This window comes from Mauremys mutica, chromosome 15 (assembly GCF_020497125.1).
Source record: "Mauremys mutica isolate MM-2020 ecotype Southern chromosome 15, ASM2049712v1, whole genome shotgun sequence".
Lineage (NCBI taxonomy): Eukaryota > Metazoa > Chordata > Testudines > Geoemydidae > Mauremys > Mauremys mutica.
In genome coordinates this window covers 4,982,289-5,003,560 of record NC_059086.1, presented here as the reverse complement: position 1 = coordinate 5,003,560, position 21,272 = coordinate 4,982,289, and the positions used below count along the sequence as shown (strand labels likewise).

Genomic DNA, 21,272 nt, shown 5'->3' with positions numbered 1-21,272 from the left:
CCAGGGCTGACTAGGTTGCTTAGCTGCTGCTGAATCCTGGCTGGAGTCTCAGCTGTTGGATCTGAAGCCTGAACTGGGCTTTGTTCAGAGTTTCAAACGTTTTAGAGTTACAACCTCCATTCCTGTTCTACTGTAAACACTAAAAACACCTTAAGGTTCTTGTTAATGAAATCAACGAGGAGTACAGTGACACCTTAAAGACTAACAGATTTATTTGGGCATAAGCTTTCATGGATAACAAGCCCACTTCTTCAGATGCCCCCTGATACTTGTTAATGAAATGTTGTTAATGTGTTAAACTTTGGTTCATTAATGCCGCTGATTGTGTCTGGATGAGAACATTGCAGAGGTGAACCTCCTTGAGACAGGAGGGGTCTTGCAGCATACACTTGCATCTCTAGTGATGTGTTGTGGAGACAGAATAGCAGTCAGCCCTCTCTTTCAGAGGGTGAATATAGTGTTGTAGAGAAAGGGAGAAGAGTACTGATGAGGAAATGAAATCTTTATGGGCATTCTAACAAGTTCACACTTTAGGATTCAGAGTGTCTCACATACTTGGCAGACTGTTTACTCCCAGCTGCTTTTACACTTCATCACTCAGGGCTTGTCTTCACTTGAAACGCTACAGTGGTGCAGCTGCATCACTATAGCACTTCAGTGTAGACACTACCTATCATGGGCGGTGCATGAAGCACCCATCCCCCGCCAGAGCCCCCCGACCGTGGCCGCCAGCCCCTGCCTCAGGCTAGTGCCCCAGAGTGCCGGGAGGGAGGGTGGTGCGGCCCCAGCCTTCCCAATCCTGGAGTGCTGGGAGGCCGAGTGGGGCCACTACGCAGGAGGAGTTGCAGAGGAGTCCTGGTGGTGGAGCGTGGCCAGGGCCACACCTGTCTGTTTTGGAAGGCACAGCCTCCCCTAGCCTATGATACTCGCCGCCTATGCTACCTATATGCCAACATGAGGGGTTCTTCTGTTGGCATAGATAATCCACTTCCCCTGCAGGTGATATTAGTCCTGTCGACCTTCTGCTGTCTACCCAGGGATTGGGTTGGCTTAACGATGTCGCTCAGGGGGGTAGATTTTTCACACCCCAGCGCAATGTAGCTGGGTCAGCCTAACTTTTTAGTGTTGGCCTTATTCTCTTTTATTATTTTGATATCTGTATCTATTGATTCAAATACTTTAATTCTTGAATCAACAGACCCATAACAAATGGTGTTGAAATAGTAGAGACTATAGTCCAAGAGAAATGTTCTACACCAGGAAAAAGTGCAGAGCAGAAATACTCAGGACATCAGCATGCAGATCTGGTTTACCTAGGGCATGCTTATGGCTTATCTATACTTGGAAGCTTACCAAAATAGCTATTCTCGAATGTTTATTCCAGAATAGCGATTTTGGTAAATTTTGTAAGTGTAGACAAGTTCAGTGCTATAGAAAATGGATGCTGAGATAGAAAGAGATTTGGTAATGTGGTTATTTTAAAGATGTCTGAAGATGTGCATTTCCGTACTAACTGCCGAGATCACTGAAACGGTTTCTGGTTTACATCAGGACATGCGTTCAGAAACTCCCCAGCATATATTATCTGTAATGGGAGGCACAGAAAGAACCAACCAGATGTCAAATCCATATAATGCCACAGACACGGTGTGTTGTTTGCACCTCTGCTCTTCCTAACCTAGGGATTTATGACACAGCTGGCTGTGTACACAATGCCTTTTCTAATTTATAGAGTGACAGCATCTGGTCGCCTGGCTGGCAGTCATCAAGATTGTCATAACAGACTGAGTAGATATCGCAAGTCCATGTTTCAGTGAAAGAAGGCGGCGTATTGCCAGAAGTTGACACACTTACGCTTTAGAGAGATCTTTGCTGCCAAAAAGAAATACCCAGTAAAAATGTCTCCTGAGCTGGCTGTCTGACACCTTTCTCTAGTGCTAGGGTCCACTCAGAATTTAAAGGAGAAATATGGATTGTGTGCAGAATTTCTGCCTGTGTAAAGGATGAGGGCTGAAAATCCTTTAAATAAGGACACTGGCAAACGTATTTGATGCAGCCAGTTATGAAGCACCAACTAATGTAAATAAAAATGGCAAAAGGTAATGGATGGCGAGGAGAATAAATCTGGCCTGCTCTGGATGACTCTTTGGAGGATGATTTAATACCAGAGCAGAATATTTTTCTTGTCAGCTCCTAATATTCTATATTTAAAACCACTTTGTTAATAAAATTTAAGATTGGGATAGGCCATGTTAGTGACTACTTGTAAATTTAAGAATGTGTCCTACATTATATTTTTTGTTTTGTGTGTTATGGCTTATATATCGAATGTGTATAAATATGGACAGATAGTCATAACGGTTTAAAAAAGCAACCGCAGATTTTCACAGAAAATACTGGAGTTAAAATTGAGAAAGTATGAGTACCTTACGGGAAAAAATATAAGTATTCCCTTTGTTCTTCTCTTAGGATCCAATTCAGACCAGGTGTAACTCCATTGGTTCTCATGACCTCTTACCCAAGGACTGAATTTAGCCTGTGTTTCTAAAACTCTGGTCATTTCTAGAGAGTTTTGTCTGTACTGTATCGAGTCTATTCCTTGTTCTGTTTGTCTCGTGGGTGAGACCCATTTTTCTGTGAGTATTATATTTTGCGTAGTTACTTCAGGAGACATAGTCAACGCACCATCTAGACAATTTCAGCAAATGAGTGTCAGATGGTCCACCATGTTCTGAACCCTGTACCAATTTTATTTTATGGTTTGTAGTCACATTTCCTATTTAAAAAAAAAAATCCCTGGTTCTTGTGTAATGGACCCATACAACCATGGGAAACAGTGGAAGTGACTGTTCAAATTGCGATCAAATACATTAAGTATATTTAAAATCCTAGAGCAATATGTTCTTTTAGAAATGAGATGAATGCTTGTGTGAAATTTCTATAATGCTATTAGTTTGTGGGCTTAAAATCATGGAAGTTTATTTTTTTAAAGCAGATTATAAAAAATAGTTTTAAAACTAAAAGGAAATATTGCTTTCACACTTGATATCCTGGAGATTTTGAATGTGAGTTTATAATTTAAAGAAGAGCTCTGTGTAAGCCCAAAACTTCTCTTTGAGCAACCTAAGTTGGTCCTATAAAAGATACTACCTCTCTGACCTTGTCTCTCTAGTATCCTGGGACTAACATGGCTGGGGCAACTCAGTTTATGGAAAAAACCAACCCATTGCTAATGCACAGAACCAGATATCTGCAAATAGCTAGATCTTAATTCAAGTGTCTTGCATTTTCAGTATAAGACTTATAATGTTTTATAAAACCAAAATTTCAGAAAATAAACTAATGTAGAATATGGTGGTGAAATAACATTACAGGTTTGGATCTAAGCGCAAAAACAAGGAAATCCCTTGAGAGACAAGCTTTAGTGTTTATGGTGATTACAACTTGCCAGGCAGGAAAGAATGAGGAGTGTGTGATTCCTCAAGTGATTGCTGAATGGATTCCACTCTTGGTGTGCATGAGCCTAAGACTGGATTATTTTGGCCAGCAGTGTCTGTTCCAGTGCCCTTCTTGATCTTATGCCCCATCACCTGAGGACATAAACTATGGAGAAAGTCCTTGTTTCCTTGTTATCACTCTTGAAAGAATCCCTGTGCTATCTGCCTGCTTCTCTGCACACTGTGCTAGTGTTAGTTATTGGTATTGTTAATTAGTCTTAGTCTCTCTGCCCTTTGGCACAAAAAATCTTTAGTCAGTTTATAGTCTAAGATCCCTGCCCCTCCCCTGACCCCCACTATAGGGGCTCTAGCAATGCAAAAGTGAAATCCCTGGAGTTCAAACCCTGCACCTCAAATGAAACTGCAATCATACTTAATGTCAGGCACTTTTTGTTCAGAAATATGACCTCTCCTAAGTAATGTTCTGTATGTCACTGCTTTTCTAAGTGCACTCAAAGCTAGATGTTCATCTAAAATTGTTCCTCATGGAGTGCTTTTTGCTCTATCACAGAAACAAGATAAATTTAAAATGACTACCGAGGGACAGATAATAGCCCACATTTTCCTACGTACGGCACTGGATGCATCGGACACAGCGGTGTGTACTATGGCCACATCTGTGGAAGAACATCCTCCTAGCTTCAGTCCTCTGGGATTCCCAGGGAAGTCCAAACCACGACTGAGGACCTTCCCATTAAGGCTAATGAACTTAATTCCAAAATGGATCAGGTTCTCCATTTGCTGAAGGTACTTCAAGAAAACTTTGCATTCTTTAGGACTGTGCAATTCAGCCCCAAGAAGAAAGCCACTGAGAGAAGCAGAGTTTCTTCCAACAGTAACTCTTCTGCCTCTTCACAGTCTGCTTCTTCTGCCAGGCAGCAGGTTTGATGCCAGTGTCAGAGCCTGACAGAACCTCTTGATCTCTTTCTTTCCACCCCTCTTTGGCTTTTTATTTTTGAGAAGCCTGGACTCTGATCACTTCAGACCAGTGTGTCTTGGAAATTGTCAACAAGGAGTATTCTCTCCAATTCCAGTCCCTTCCTACCCTCCTTCCCTGTCCCCTTTCAGGGATCTCATGAGATACTGTTGAAATAAATGGACTTCTGTGTACAACTTGGATCTTTAGAGAAGGAGGTGCTGTTAGAGTTCAGAAGCAGCAGGGGTTTTTATGCTCATTATTTTCCCATCCCAAAGAAGAAAGGGAGTTGTTGGCATCCCATTCTGGACCTTCAACATCTTGGCAAATTCATCCATCAATTCAAGTTCAGGATGGTGACTTTGGTCTCCATAATTCCTTTGGTAGATTCTCAAGACTGGTTCATGGCTCTTGACCTTCAGCATGCCGTTTTCATGTGTCTGTTCGCCCAACCCACAGGAAATACTTCAGATTTCTGATAGGAACATCTCACTGCTGGTACAGGATCCTGCCCACTTTGGTCTTTCCACAGCATTGAAGGTATTTCACCATGTGCTTGGCACTTATGGCAGCTTGTCCCAGGAAGCATGGGAACTAGGTCTGTCCATGTCTCAACTTCTGGCTGATCTGAGGAAGGTCATGCCAGCAGGTGACCAACTTGATTCACATGACCGTAAGGCTCTTCAGTGCATTGGGTCTCAAAGTCAACAGTGAAAAATATATTTATTTCAACTCAGAACATAGAGTTTTATAGGAGCTGAGTTAGATTCCATATCAGTGCACATTTACCTTACATAAGAGAGGTTCCAAACTATAGCAAACCTCATCAGCCAGCTTCAGACTCTCCCAGACATCGTAAGAGCAAGCCTTAGATTTCTGGATGAAAGGCCTCATGCACCTATGTGAAGCAGTTTGCTAGCCTTCACCTACATTCCTTAAAAAGGTGGTTGAAATCAGTGTATCTATCCAGCAGGCACCGCATGGATATATGATGGTCACAGTCCTGCAAGAAGTCATCTCCTTGCTAAACTGGTGGAAATACCCTCTTCAGGTGTGCAAGGGAGTACCCTTCTCTGCAGTTCTTCCAACCAAGACACTGGTGACGGATGCCTCCACTGAGGAACAGGGGGATGTGCTCCTTCAAATGCGGGGGATGTGATCCTTCAGGAAGCTAGTCTGCACGTAAATGTCCTGGATCTCAGAGCCATCCACTTGGTATGCAAAATCATTTCAACCTTGACTCCAGGGATCCACAGTCCAGGTGCTCACAGGCAACACCACAGCTGTGCATTATGTCTATAGGCAGGGAGTAGCCAGGTCACCAGCTCTCTGTCTGGAGACCATTCAGCTCTCAGCTTGGTGTATTTATCATGCTGAAGGCACTGCATCTTCCAGGCTTTCAGACTCACTAACAGATTATGTCAGCAGACAATTCCCAGACAACCATAAGCGGCTGAATAAAGACTCAGTGTTGCAGACCATCTTGGTTGGTTGGGCCTGCTCCATCCTTCGGATGAGGGATGTGAGGATGTCTAGAGCACAGGTGTGTCCCAACAGACTCTGTTGACTAAAACATCTGATCTTGTGCAAGTGGGGCACACACATACCAAGAGTGGAGTCTGTGTGGACAATGCATGTTGAAGAACCGTAGCTACTGTAAGGTAAATAATAGTTCTTTTATCTTTATAGAGTTTTTACTGCTTTTTGGTGAATTTTAAACCCAGAAATTGTCAACCCCTGAAGCTGCTCTAGCAATCTGTTTCTAACTTCTCACAGGCCCTAGTTGGATTAGTTCAGTGTCATCGTAGGTCATTCTTTGTAGCTCTGAAAATTACTCAACAGGTGCATTTTGTGTTTTGTTCTCATTTGTCGTTTTGTGCTGCTATATTTTTTCAGAACTAATTTAACTTGATTTTTCTCTCTAAGGCTGGATTAAGGGCTCTAGAGACCCTAAATGTCACGAACCTTGCCCTGATGCGATCCTATATATGTAGTATGTGTTTTCCCCCTCAAACTGTATTATGTATATAATTGTCCTCTCTGTGTTTTTTTGCTCCTTTTTATGACTCTACAGACATATCTGTACTAGTGCTTCTTGTGCGGCGCAACTCAGAAAATTGACTTTGCTATCATTTTTCTAGTTGCTAACTAATATGCCTAATGCCTTTTTTTCCCCTTCGAGTGATGATCCAGAGAAGAAGAGGTTCTGTCACAGAGATACATTTCAGATATATAGTAAGGCCTAAGCATCTGGGAAGCCTTCCCTGATTGAGAAACCAGATTTATTTCTAGTTATCTGGATTATTAAAGGGTTCTTTCATATCTAAATGTCCTGCTAAAAAACCTAGATTATCATGGACTATTATCGCCATGGATGTCTCAACATTTATGAAGGTCTCCAGTGAGTCATTTGATTCTTGGTAGCTAGTGTATTGTATGTGAATCTTACTTTCTGGTTGTAGAAATGTCAGCTGGAAGAATGAAGTGCTTTAGAGAGGCAAGGTATATTTGCATGTTTATCCAAAATTATTTTCTGAAACAGATTAAGGTTCTACCTTCATTAACTTTTCCCACCACTTGTTTCTAAGATATTTGGCTCCCGTAATAAAGGTCTTTTATTGAGAATAAACAAATCTCTTTGGAAAGTCCAACCAGCTTTTTTCTTTGAATTCTAATTCATTAGGTGGGCCTCTAATTAAGGACTATGTTGAAAATAACTGCTGTCTTTCTCTTGTTCTTGCTGATGGGAATGCCACTTAGGCAATGTTAAAGTCCTTTCTACTGGAGGGCTCTCAGCAGCCAGTTTTTGGTTGGTGTAGCCACATAAGATATCCCAGGGTAGCCACATTGGGCTCATTATATATCTTTGTCAGATGTTACTGCTTAGAATCTGACAGCAAGAGTGAGAAATGCAGCCGTTCCTACTTCTTAGTATCTTTCAGGATGTTGGTCATTTTGTATTCTCACCTTACTTCCATTATCCGTGAACTTTCTTACAGCTATTGACAAAAACTAATGGGGAGCAAGCATACAAGTGAGGTTATACATGAATTGTGTTGTTGAAAACACTGCAGCACATATCTTTTAATCTTTTCATTCACTGCCCCGACTAGATTTTAACCAGTGAAAGTCATGTGTTGACACTTACATGAATTACCAGATGTAACCAGTTGGTGCTGCTGGAGCATAGCTTGGGCACTGTTAGGAGCAATAAGGTGGGTCACCCAGAGATTGATGGTTGAGAAGAAGACAAGAGCAGAAGGCAGGTTGCATTAGAAACCTTTGATGAACATAGACCCTGTAATGAGCATGACCCTTATATAAATGATCATGTTGGTTATGGTGCTGTTCTACCTTTTCTGGTGATCTTCCTTTAAAAAGCTTTACCTTTTTATCATAGAAACCCCATGGTGGATTTGTATCCCCATTATTCAGGTACCCATTCATTCTGTGTTTCATTTAAAAATGAATGGATTGATCCTCTCCTCATGCAGTGGATATATACATATCTTGGGAAATCTATTGCCTTTGTATGCGGAGAGGTTATCTTGATTCTTCACAAAATTCATGTCCATATGTCTGAGGATAAATCTGACTGCTTTTTTGCACATTTAGGTTCCAGTAATTCTCTCAAATGCAAGCCCTGTCTTACACTGCTGTAGCGCAGCTACCTGGGGGATTTGCATGGATATGGTGCAAAAATTCCCTTCTATGCTGAGACTTCCAACATTGCCAAAACCGATGGAGCTGGACCATGTTAGCAATGGTGAAGACAGAGCTTTGTGCTTTAAAGTCAAGTTACTCCTTGCAGCTTCTTCCCAGGTTTTGTTTCTGTTTATATGAAATTAGTGGTTGATATCAATAATTCAGTTCAGGTCAAATGATGTATAGCCTGTCTTGATGCTACAGATTTGCGATGTCTGTGTGGCTGGTGTAAAACAGGATTTTGTAAAATAAACATGGAAGTGGATTGCAGGAAATATTAAGTCAGTTAATAAATACTGATGAGACATGGTGGGTGAGGTCATATCTTTTATTGGACCAACTTCTTTTGGTGAGAGGGAAGCTTTTGAGCTTACCCAGAGCTTTTCTTCAGGTCTGGGAAGTGTACTCATGCCATATCGAGGTACAGGTGGAACAGATTGTTTAGCATAAGCCATAAATCCAATGTCTCTATTGAGTCCATGGCTTTTAGTATCTAGCAAAGTTGTGAATTTAAGCTCCCAAGCTCATCTTTTGCAGGTGTAGTGCAGGTTTCCGTTGAGGCTGAGGACTGATGTCAGATATAGAGTGATCGCTTTGTCAAAAGTGTTCACCCACAAATATGGTGTTTTTATCTTCTATGAATTTTTTTCGTGAGAGTTAATCAAGAGCCTAGTAGCAGTGGAGGTGTGGCTACAGGTTTTACATGTGCTGTTTTGGCAAGATCTGGTGCTGCTTTGAGTTGGTGTGTCCTGGTCTCTGGGGCATTTGCTTCTGATAACGAGCTTGGAGAGCATGGGGGGTTGTTTGAAAACCAGAAGAGTCCTCATCCTCAAAGGAAACCTGCATAATACCTTCAAAAGATGATCCTGTGAGCTTAAATTCATGACTTGGTTAGATACTTTAAATCATGGACTGAATAGAGACACTGGATTTATTGCTTATTACAACAATCTATAACTTAACACACACACAGAGAGCGTTTTTCCCCTCCTATGACTGGAAGTTAATGTTAATGGGTCACTTCACCTTGAATGGTAACTTGAAATATGTTAACTACTTATGCTAAACAATCTGTTCTGCTTTATATTTAGCTATGACAATGAGACTGACTCTATACTAGAAGCATGACATCAGCAGAAACGCTGGTGAAAACGCTCTGTGTCGAGGGGAGAGAGCTCTTGCATTGGCATAATAAATCCACCTCCGCAAGAGGCAGTAGTTATGTCAGCATAATAGAGCTATCCGTACCGGTGCTTAGGTGGGTGTGACTTAGTCACACCCTTGAATGACACATCAAATTATTGACACACACACAAATTATTCTTGCATAGTGTCAAGTATCAGGAGGTAGCAGTGTTAGTCTATATCCACAAAACCAACAAGAAGTCCGATGGCCACCGGACTCCTTGTTGTTTTTATAAATTATTCTGAAGTAAGTGGGAGTGTAGTGTAAACCTGGCCTGAGTATATTTCCCAGACCTGAAGAAAAGCTCTGTGTAAGCTACAAGCTTTTCTCTCTAACAGAAGTTGGTCCAATAAAAGATATTGTCTCACCCACCTTGTCTCTCTAATATCCTGGGACCAACATGGCTACAGCAGTATATACATTAAATATTGCTGTTGCTCAGTCACGAAAGGGGATGGTTTGAATTTACAAGTGATGTTTGGTTCAATTTTTCATTATATATGTTGTCAGCATTATGCCTCTCGTTTAAGCTACTGGTAATTAATTTGTCATTTACTCTTATTAGCGGCTATGGTGGACGGTCATTAAGAGAAGGAGTTACTCATCTTACTTTGTGCTGAGTGGTAATGTTCTGTCAGAAAAAATTAATTGGGGAACAATTGTGGAGCCATCTGCAGTCTTTGCAATCCCATAGTGTCTATTCCCTTTCCATTTACATGTCTGAGCAACGAGTCTTTGGGGGGAAAAAAGAAAGAGAGAAAGAAATTGCCAGAATGTCTGTGACTCTGATGTTCCTTTTGTTTCATGCATTCATTGCTTAGTATTGCTGTAAGGTTCAACAGTACCAGTGTTACTGAAGGCAAGAATGATGGAGGCTTTGTTATGTGTGAGTTTGGTGTGACAGGAATGATTTGAGGTCAGATTTGCTAAGAGGAGTTAGGGAGCATGTAGACTTTTAATGACCATACTAGGCTTTTAAACAGCTCTTCATATTTTCACTGCTTTCTTTTTCCAGTTTGCACATACCTGCTTTGATTTCTCTGTGACTCTCCCATTTTATATGAAAATGGAACTAGCACTGGGGTCTCTGACTAGGCTGCCTCTTTCTTGGGAACATGGTGCTGTAGCAGTAATGGTTCACCATGGGCTGGGGGTTGTAACAAAACGCAAGAAGCAGAGCACAATAATCTTTGGGGAAAGTGCAACTCCTGGAGAACACTTAATATGAACAATACTTTATAGCTTGGTAAAGGCCAGAAACAAATCTTGAGAACTAGTTACTGTCAATTTTAAGTCACCTTTGGACAGTTTGGGTATGTCCATCAGGAGTGAGTCAAACTGAGGGTATGTCTACACTACTGCGGGATCGATGCTCCAGTGATCGATGCACCAGGGGTCGATTTAGTGGGTCTAGTGAAGACCCACTAAATTGGCGGCAGAGCGCTCTCCAGTCGACCCTGGTACTCCACCAGGAATGAGAGGAGTAAGGTAAGACTCTCCTATCGACCTAGCGTGCTGTAGACCCCATAATAAGTAGACCCAGTGATGAGCTGCCAAAATTTTAACAACCGGTTCCCTATAAAAAGTTCTGATTTAAGGGGGGGAGCGGGGGAGGGGCTGGGGCAGGCGGAGACATACTTGTGGGGCTGGAGGCCCCTGCAGGGCCTGGGGCAAATTGCCCCACTTTCTCCCCCAGCAGCCCTAGAGCTTGCAGCCCCCTCCCCCCTTACCTTGCTGGCAACTCAAAGCAACTCCGGAGCTCAGCTGAGCTGCCCAACTGATGCTGGTGGCTGGCCACGCTGCAGCTGGGGGGAAGCGGGGGAAGGGCTGGGGGAGCCTCAGCCTCCCCAGCTGGGAATCCTGGGAGCAACAGGATGGTCCGGCCCATGGACCAGAGTTCTTTGCCCATCCCCTGGCCCTTTAACAACCGGTTCTCCATGGAGGTCTAATTTTAGCAACCGGTTCTTGGGGACCTGTGGGAACCCGCTCCAGCTCACCACTGAGTAGACCTAAGCTACGTGGACTCCAGCTACGTTATTCACGTAGCTGGAGTTGCGTAACTTAGGTTTGATGTACCATGGTAGTGTAGACATAGCCTGAGGCAGGTGTGAGCAAGGACCAGAAAGGCAGAGCTTCAGATTAAAGGCAAAGAGATGGGGCTCCCTTTTCTTGCTCTGTGTGTACATTAAACAGGTACTTGCCTTAATAAGCCCTGTTGTCTAATGGCTTGTTTTGAATTTGGGCTGCAGGGAGACAAATGGTGGCAGCTGCTCCTGTTTTTCTTTCCAAGTGCACAGACACTGATTCTTTTGTGTCCAGCCCTGAATTTTATGATCCTCTGCGTTGGTCCATTAACCCAGCTTTTTCTTCTGATGAGATGAGTTCCTTTCTGTGAAATGAGACCCTGATACAGACCACTTCTTTAGCAATTAAAAGCTTTTAAACTGTACAGTTGATGACCTGTATATTGAATAAATCCTTTGCACTTCAGACTCAAATACCATTAATGTACTGTATCAGAGGGGGAGCCGTGTTAGTCTGGATCTGTAAAAGCAGCAGAGTCCTGTGGCACCTTATAGACTAACAGACGTATTGGAGCATGAGCTTTCGTGGGTGAATACCCACTTCGTCGGATGCATGTAGTGGAAATTTCCAGAGGCAGGTATATATATGCAAGCAAGAATCAGGCTGGAGATAACGAGGTTAGTTCAATCAGGGAGGATGAGGCCCTCTTTTAGTAGTTGAGGTGTGAACACCAAGGGAGGAGAAACTGCTTTTGTAGTTGGCTAGCCATTCACAGTCTTTGTTTAATCCTGAGCTGATGGTGTCAAATTTGCAGATGAACTGAAGCTCAGCAGTTTCTCTTTGAAGGCTGGTCCTGAAGTTTTTTTGCTTCAAGATGGCTACCTTTAAATCTGCTATTGTGTGTCCAGGAAGATTGAAGTGTTCTCCTACAGGTTTTTGTATATTGCCATTCCTAATACCTGATTTGTGTCCATTTATTCTTTTATGTATATCATAAGACAGGTTCTCTGCTTTTATCTCACTGAATGTGGGCTTCTCAGAAAGCACCAATTAAAATGATGGCTAAATTGAGACATTTGTTCTCCCTGCTTATAGATTCACTGCAAGAGTTGCATATCCTTCTAGTTGCATTGCTAGTGATCATCCTCGCCCTCTTGTGTACAGGCATTTGTCCTTGGGATAGTAATAAGGAGAGGAGCAGTGAGGGGTAGCTTCTTCCTTTAGCCAGACTCCAAATACCCATGGACATCCGGAGTCACTTGCCTTATTTCTTCCATCTGTTGCACAGACGTGTGGAAAACAGAAGCACCTTTTTAAATCTAATTTTATGCCCCAAGAAGTTATTAGTGAAACAGTGTTTGTTCAGTATATTCATTTAACAGGTTAACTTCCTATAGGAGCTATGTTTGCAGTTGCCACAATGTTTATTTTAGGTAAGAACCAGTATTGTCCTCTGCTTAGGGCAGAGGGGGAGTCAGAGACCCCAGATTCTAAACCTGATTCTGCCACTGGCTTGCAGTGTGACCTCTGTGTTTCTTTCCCCATCTATAAAATGGTGACTCAGGCCATGTCTGTGCTAGTGGCACGGTGACACCACCATAACTATGTCACTATAGCACTGTACTGTAGACATTTCCTACAGCAGCAGAAGGATTGTTTTTCTGTTGCTGTAGGTAATCTACCTCTCCGGCATCTACACTGCGGGTTAGGTCGGCTTAGCTGCATGCTCAGGGGTGCGAACTTCTCACGTCCCTGAGTGCTGTAACTATGTTGACCCAACTTTTAAGTGTAGACTAGACCTAATTATATTTCCATCTCAGTATATGCTTAACTACTGTTTGTTTATAAGTACCCTGAAATCCTCTGAGGAAAACTGGCAGAGAAGCTCAAGGCTTTTTTTCCTCTCTGGGTATTTTTGCAAAGCATATTGCTTGTTCTAAGGAATAAAAGTTGTGCACCACTTTCCAGTTCTTGTGACATGGGAGTCTTGGCACTGATTCATTTTTTTTCCTCCTTGTAGACAGATAATTCTGTTCCATCCAGATAACACTTCCACAAAGTTGCACTGACTTCTTGTGTCCTTGTTGTTTCACTAGGGTTGAGTACTGAAGGCATCTACCGTGTGAGTGGAAACAAGTCTGAAATGGAGAGTCTGCAGAGACAGTTTGATCAAGGTAATGTCTGTTCCTATTGGACAAAGGGGTTAGGATGTGGCAGTAGCATAGGAAATAATTTTTTAAATTTACTTAGGATCATCTGGTCTAATCCAGATCAAAGTGATTTGTTTTTGTACAATCTGTTTTGATTCCAGGTCCGGGCCTCTGTAATCACCTTTTAAACTGTTACCGGTATTCAGACTGAAAGCTGAGAAGTCTGAATGTGACCATGAGATTAATTGAGATTAGTTATAGTGGGCACAGCTTTCTTTAATATTTGTTCATTGACTGATTGAGAATTTACTCTAATTTCTCAAACCTGACCAATCAGATTGTGATAATGAGCCAAATTATCAGCTGGTACTGTTGTAACTATTGTTATGCTGTGTTGGTACTCTGTTCTTCGCAAAATATTTAGGCTATGTCTGCTCTGTTGAAATAATCAGTATCCTATGTGTGCTGTGCTTCCTCAGCTGTAGAACTTGCAACACAATCCACCCCTTAAAGCAGACTTGTGCTCTAGAATAAAAGGGATGGTGGTACTCTAGAATACAAGGGCTCGAGATTGTGTCCCTAGCCCCTGTTTGCCAGAAGCTGGTAATGGGTGACAGGGGGATGGATCATTTGATGATCCCCTGTTCTGTTCATTCCCTCTGAAGCACCTGGCATTGGCCACTATTGGAAGACCTTTGTTCTGACCCAATATGGCCATTCTTATGTTTTATTTCATTTTTTAAAAAGATGTTTCTAGACCTTGTGGATGTGAAAATAACTTTAAAAATGTGAAACAAGTGTGAATCAATGCAAGGTTTTATTTTCTGGCTTTGCAAACTGCCCTCAGGCCGTGTCTAGTCTACAGGTAAAAGGTGTATTTTAAATTATCTGCTAACATGATTTGAAATACTATTTTGTACCCAGTGTAGAAATAGTTTTAATGCTGTTAACACCCTAGAGTTAATTAGGTACCAGCTGACATGGTTTTAAAGGTATTAAACTAGGCTATGTGGTAAGTGATCTCAAACTCTTAATAATTAATTTAGTTTTAAAAACACTTTTTCATAGAGTACAATCTGGAACTGGAATAACCAATCTGTTTTAATTCACACCCTGATTTATTTTGACTTGAGTCTGTGGGTGCACACTTCTTTTGGATTTATCAAAATAGAACATTCTTACTCTGAAATAAGTGTGTCCACATGCAGATTTGCACCAAAATAGATGAGGGTGTGAGTTAAAACAGACTGATATTTTGGTTCCAGGTTGTGTAAATAAACCTATAATATAGACAAGACCTCAGAGGCGTGAGCTGCTCCATTATCTTAATAGGGGTTAACTCTGAAACACAAAACAAAATAATTTTAAACTACAGTTTCGCTGCTTGAGGCTGATAATTTTAGTAGAAACATCCAGTTGTTGTGTTTAGTCCAAAATCCCAAAATGCATCCCATGTCTTCCCATATGCCAGAAGCCCCACCTGTTGTTTACCCAACTCCCATCGGTCCCAGACACCTATTGCGATCCAGTTTTGTATTGTCAGTGCACAAATTTTCAGCACATTCAAAACTTAAACTGTTGATACAACATAATAAATTTATAATCAAAACAAATACCATGGTGACTAGCATACTGATTGTTGTTTGTGTTCATATTTAATTAATGTCCATGTTTAAATTTAGATGGGGATGCCAGAGTACCACACAGACATTAGGTCCTTGAATATAACCATATTTAATCATGGTGTTGTGCACTTTGGGCCGTGTAAGGTAACCTGTTATAAGGCTTCTAGATTCCTAGGCTAAAGCATGATTCCTTAAAAGATTCACACAACTTAAGAACTGGACAGGTTAGAAAATGAGTTAAATTAGTCTAAGGTACCCTGAGCCAAACTTCTCCCCCGCTCCCTTTTTTTTAATTATTTTATTTTTCTCTCTTCTGTTGCTATGTGGAATCCACAGATAGTGGGAAACTAACTGCAGGGGAAACAGTGAAACTGAATAGAAGCAATGTGCTGTCAAATGTGCAAAGTAAGCAAAGTGAAAACACAATGAGAAATATCTTTTCTCTAATCTTTCAATTATAGTAATCATGGGTATTACTTGGAACAATTGTAGGGGAAAGGTTGTCAGTAATATGAGTTTTAAGTTAGCTATGGCCCTTCAAACAGAGCAAGTCTTTGCTGATGACACAAGTGAGGTGAAAACATGTTATAACATGTTTGGGTGACAACCAAATTTAACTGCAGTTATTTTTGTAGCATAGGCAGAACTGATATTCGTGACCTTGCAATTCCTGCCTTGATTTTTAAATTCCTGGCATCACAATATGTACCATAACGCTTGCAAATAGGATTTTCTGGCTCTGGGACATCAAAAGCTTGTACATTTGGCAGTTTTTATGGTGTGTCTTTGTTGCTCCTGGCCTCTGTAGACCATCTTATCTAACACTTTCCCTTTGCCCTTATCTAAGTTTCTCCCTTTCCTTCCACACTGTTGTGTGAGTGGTTCAGTTGTTTGTAATTAATGTATTCACATGAGGTTTTGCCACTTTTGTGTAGGAGTTCGTGTTTGACATGTTCCTTCAATAAAGTGTTTAAGAGATTTATTTAGTGCAGATAAATGAAACTACTAATTCCCGTGTACCAGTGTTTAAACTTCCAGTGTTTTTGTAAGTCCTAATGTTTTGTTCTTTCAGGGCCCTCGCTGACCATTGGGATTTTGATTATTTCCTGGCTGGGGATGTTGTCTGGAAAAGCAAATTTAGGACTTTAAACATGATAAAGTGACTTAAAACTGAATAAATGTAGCTTTAGTCATATGAAAAGTTTAGGGATTCAAACTAGCTTTACGATGATGTCTACTATAGGGTAACATGATAGAGAAAAACTCTTGTAATATCACTTTATATGATTTTTAACATTTTAAAGGTGCCTACAGACATTAACTGCTATGATGCCACATTTGAGTTTCTTCATCAGTAGCTGCTTTGGGGGAGGGATCTGTAAGAAGATTGTAAATACTTTTCTGCTAATTTATCTAACTGCAGGTGGCTTTGAAAAATAGAACAAGGCAGGAATATTAGTAATCTCATTAGCCAGATCCAAAAGGTTCATGGCAGGCAGTATTACCTACTGGGTAGGGTAAGAATGGAAGTCAGGACTCCTTTATCCCTTTTCTGGACCTGTCAAATTAATTGCCCCCTCAGAGTTTCTGTTTAGCTATCAGTCAAATGGGTGTCATCTCACAGGATTGGAGTTTTGCATTAGACCGGGGGATGGTTACTCTGTGTTCTGTGCAAGACATGTTTTTTAGCTGTTTGTCTACATAGGCCCTCAGCACTTTCTCTAAGTCTCATTTGTAGCCTGCCAAGTGATTTCTATCTCTTCCCTGTCAGGATCTCATGCGTGTCATTTGCTTCACTGCAGCAGCTGCGTGTCTTGTGTTTGGTGAGATTTAACTGTTAAATGCTTTCATTGTAGATCACAATCTAGACCTGGCAGAGAAGGACTTCACAGTGAATACTGTGGCTGGAGCCATGAAAAGCTTCTTCTCAGAATTGCCCGATCCCCTGGTACCGTACAATATGCAGATTGAACTGGTGGAGGCCCACAGTGAGTATGCACAAGGCAATGGGTGACACCATTGTTTCAGAGCATAAAGAATCCAAATTCTTCTGTCCATCTGGCATTATAGGAAACTGCTTTCTCCTGTCTGAAATACATCAACATAGTGGCAGAGCACGTTGTGCTGGCAGTGTGTTGGCTTTAATTGCAAATTTCCTAGCTTTAATTGACTTAGTCCGTATTGTGTGTTGTCATCATGACAACAGTAATAACTGTCTCTGCTTGTAGAGCTTAGAGCAAGAGCTGAGCTGAGACATTTGTGGTGCTTTCCTAATCATACCGCTCTATCCTCTGCCTATAACATCACATTCTTTAGCACATGGATTGCGAGACACAGATGCAGGACTTGGGCACATCTGGAAATTTGCTTGTTCCAATATATTGCCCTGGGATGCAATGAGTCCTCCAGTCAGCATTGTTTGGGCAGGTATAAATCCAAAATTGCATCCTGTTTCCTTGGTCCTCAGTGGGGTGAATCCTTAGTCTCTCGGTTTGCTAATGTGCCTGGAGCTTAGCCCCTGCACAAGTTTTTCCTTCCATTTTTTATTTCTTTTTCTAGCTGCTCGGCGGGGGCATTGACCCGTTGCTTTCACATGCCAAAAAGGCAGCTGCTACCTTTTAGGGCTGAGCAAGGCTTTCAGTCTAGCTGCTCGGTCAGTATTTGATCTCTATCAGCAGGCAAGCCCTGATCTAGCCAAGTAGTTTTCTCACAGCAGAACCTACGCTGCCACAATGAATACATTATAGTGGGTAGTCTCTCCTTATGTGCCAGGCCTGCAACCCAACCCAGTGACTTTATCTGGTTCTAGTTGCCCTGTATGAGCTAGGTCCGATGAGACACACTCCTAAAGGATGGTTCTTGACAGTCAGTTGGGTCTCTAGAGCATGTTGCTGTTTGCCACAAATAGCGGGAGACGGTGTAATACGCAGCACTGCCTGTTAATGTCTCAATGTTCCATAGACAGCTCTTCTCCCTGGATCAGCTGGAGTTTATAAATGCTTTCAATGCTGAACTTGGGCTTCCAGAGACTAGCTGACAGTCCAGTGGGCTGAAAGTTTCCGAGAATGGGTTAACGTCAGGGAAGAGAACTCCATCACCAGTGGTTTGAGGGCATCTAATGCTAGCAGTGGACATCGTGCTGAGGAAAGGATGAAAGACCCAGTGAGTCTGTCACCCCCCACACAGGGAGTAGTTGCCTCCTTCAGTACATTTCTTTTCCTCCTCCCCTATCCTTAAGATAAAGCTGTGAGTGGCTCTTAACATGACCAGTGCCCTTAGAGAAAGAACCTTTGGAATAATGCATATTAATTAGGCTAGGAAGGCCATAGATTCAGCTGGGAAAATGGATCTCTCCTGGCAGTTATGTTTAGGGGCTCACAGCCTGCTGGAAGAAAATAGGTTTGTTAGTGATAGCCTTGCCATGGTGCCATCTAGAGGTGTAAAAGATAAAGGCATGCTAAAAATTCCATTGTGTGAGAAAGTTGCTGACACTGCATCTTTTGCCTTTTTTTTTTTTACTTAAGAAATCTTGGCAAGAAAAATCAAGTAATTCTAGTGCAGCAGCCTTTCTAAAACACGTATATCATCCCAGTTGATTCTGCTGTGAAGACAGCATATTAAAACAGCAAGAGCCTGGGGTGGATTTAATTTCCCTTTTCATTAAGTGTCCTTCTTATTGCTACCCCTTGTGCAGATATTCACAGCATCTTTAAGTGTGGTAGAGGCACAGCCCTGCGCATTTTAACTTGTGGTACATCTACCCAAGGGCTAAGCAGAGCAATGAAATGAGGTATGCAAGACAAACGTACACATACAAGCAGGAATTTAGATATACAATTCATTGGAGGGGAAAATGCAAATAAAATATTAAGGCTGAGAATTTAAATGAATAACACAGATTCTCATTAACGCCGTTCCCTTCTACATATTTCATATTTATTTTAATTACAATCTCCATATCCAGGCACCTGACAGTATGAATGGATTATCCTGATAGTTCCCATGAAGGGTAGGGGACTTTTGTTACCTGGTACTGCTGAATCAGTTTTAACAGCAGTGGGATACTTTTGTTCCAAAACCTCAGTACACAGACAGCCACTGTTGGAATGGGAAATACATAACCAGAACAATGTTAAACATGCCTCATTGGCTTCAAGGAAGGCGCCAGGTACATCCAAAAGTTACCCTGGGCTTGATGGAGGAGTCCAGGGAACACCATTGTCAGTTGACAGTTCAGTGTAGTGGAAAATCATATATTCCTTCCATTTAATTCTTTTTGAAAGAGAGGTTTTTAGCGAAGGCTGATGGGTTGGAGAGACTTCTCCAGATTACCAAGAGCTTGTGCACATGCAGAATAGCACTGGTTTTAGAGGTGTGATTCTAAAGCGATTCTAAAGTGATTCAGTTAGTTAAACTGGTGCAAAAGGTGTGGACATGTGTGTTTCAGTTTAAGCCTCTTTTCACCAACCTTTGCTCCCAAGGACCAGTTCTTTCCCTCTGCCAGCCTAATGCTCAGCTACTGCCCATTCTGGTTTCATTGGTTTTCAACCAACCTGCTTTCCAGTAGTGGTTCCCAGTCCCACATAGGTTGACTGAGTTGGAATCATATGCTAGAGATCTGGGACAGTTACTGGCAATGAGGAGCACAACTTGCTCCTGTCTAGAGTCCTGCCTGTCTCCTTGCTGCAGGGATTAGTACTAGTGCCCCAACCCTCCCTTAAAGCCAGCCAGTTCCTAGGTAAGCCATCCGTCTGGGAACTAACCAGGTTCAAAGAGTTAGGCCACATCATCTGGCTCGTTGTTAGGTGCCTCTGCTCTTCAGCACCAGAGCAGGATCTTCTGAAACAGGTGGAAAAGACTGGTGATTTGTAGCAGCAATGGGTTATTGCTCATATCTGAAACTTCAGGATTGTAGAGGATGAGGTTATACCTAGAGTGGGATAAATGTGGGTCACCTTCCTGTAAATTCTCTCTTCCCCTTGATTGTGTTGTATAATGGCGAGGGGAGGAAGACTCATAGATTCTAGGACTGGAAGGGACCTCGAGAGGTAATCGGGTCCAGTCCCCTGCCCTCATGGCAGGACCAAATAATGTCTAGACCATCCCTGATAGAATTTATCTAACCTACTCTTAAATATCTCCAGAGATGGAGATTCCACAACCTCCCTAGGCAATTTATTCCAGTGAATTTATTCCCCTTTATTCTGGATAACTGCATGTACATTATGGATGATAGAATATGGTGGAGGTACCAATCTCCGCCCTGTCCTTGAAGGAGAGAGAGAGCGCACTGGAGACCTGTTGTTCAGGATGCTCAGGAGCTGGATAGGGAAGTATATAGTACCAATGCTGCTTCATAACTTTCCCTCCCCACCTCAGAATGAGGGCCTAGAGTCAGTAGGGTACAAGGCCAGATCTTGATGCCTTCAAAAGATGGAGTTCATTGCCTGTGTTGTCAGCCTCCAGGCTCATTCCAGCTTGCAGCACCCTCCCCTCCCTACTGGCCTCTCTGGGCATGTCTAAGTTAGACATCCAGAGCTGTAGCAGCCTTCTCTATCAATCTATGGTCTGAAGTGCAGGAGGAGACTTACACAGGTGTAACAAGGAATTCTCTTCTTACGTGTGCTGAAGATCAAAAATACCAGCCTGGTGCTCAAGCTTTCATCCCTCTTCATCCAGTGTTGGGATGCGTCTTATCTGAGTGTGCCCAGTGTTTGTCTTTGATAATGCTTTACTCGAAGATACGTACCCAGCTCTATTCGACTGCTTTTCTAGGCCGTGTGCTGGATGGAAAAGAAAGATACAAATGTGGTAATTATGTTCCCCAAAGGCAATACAGCAGTACACCAAGAATGATGTGTTCTTTGTAGGGGAGACTTATTAATTGAGTTATGAATCTGCTCCCTCACTGTTGCACCCTGGAGGTCATGCAACCAAGTAGGATGTAGCACTTCTCCGTATGCAGCGATATGTGCATTTAAAGGGTGAATCTATCCTACACCACCTGTGGCACAACAATTATAAGTGCATGTGGCTTTACGGTTAGCTGCTGATGGTAAACTTTTGGATTGAACAGTAGGATGACACTTGTCTGAACAAATTCCCTGAGATGCTTGGCTCCTCTTTGGAGAAGACCCAGTGAGATTCACATCCATATGTTTGAGCAGG

At 42.1% G+C, this 21,272-nt stretch overlaps 1 protein-coding gene across 1 annotated transcript in view; it reads left to right on the top strand.

Annotated features, from left to right (window-relative positions):
• The window catches only part of ARHGAP35 (Rho GTPase activating protein 35), a 105,885-nt gene that overhangs the window by 77,266 nt on the left and 7,347 nt on the right, over positions 1–21,272 (top strand). The window contains exons 4-5 of the mRNA XM_044988680.1: positions 13,426–13,503; positions 16,961–17,092. Of these exons, the coding sequence (XP_044844615.1) occupies positions 13,426–13,503; positions 16,961–17,092 (210 nt within the window). The remainder of the gene's footprint in view (positions 1–13,425; positions 13,504–16,960; positions 17,093–21,272) is intronic.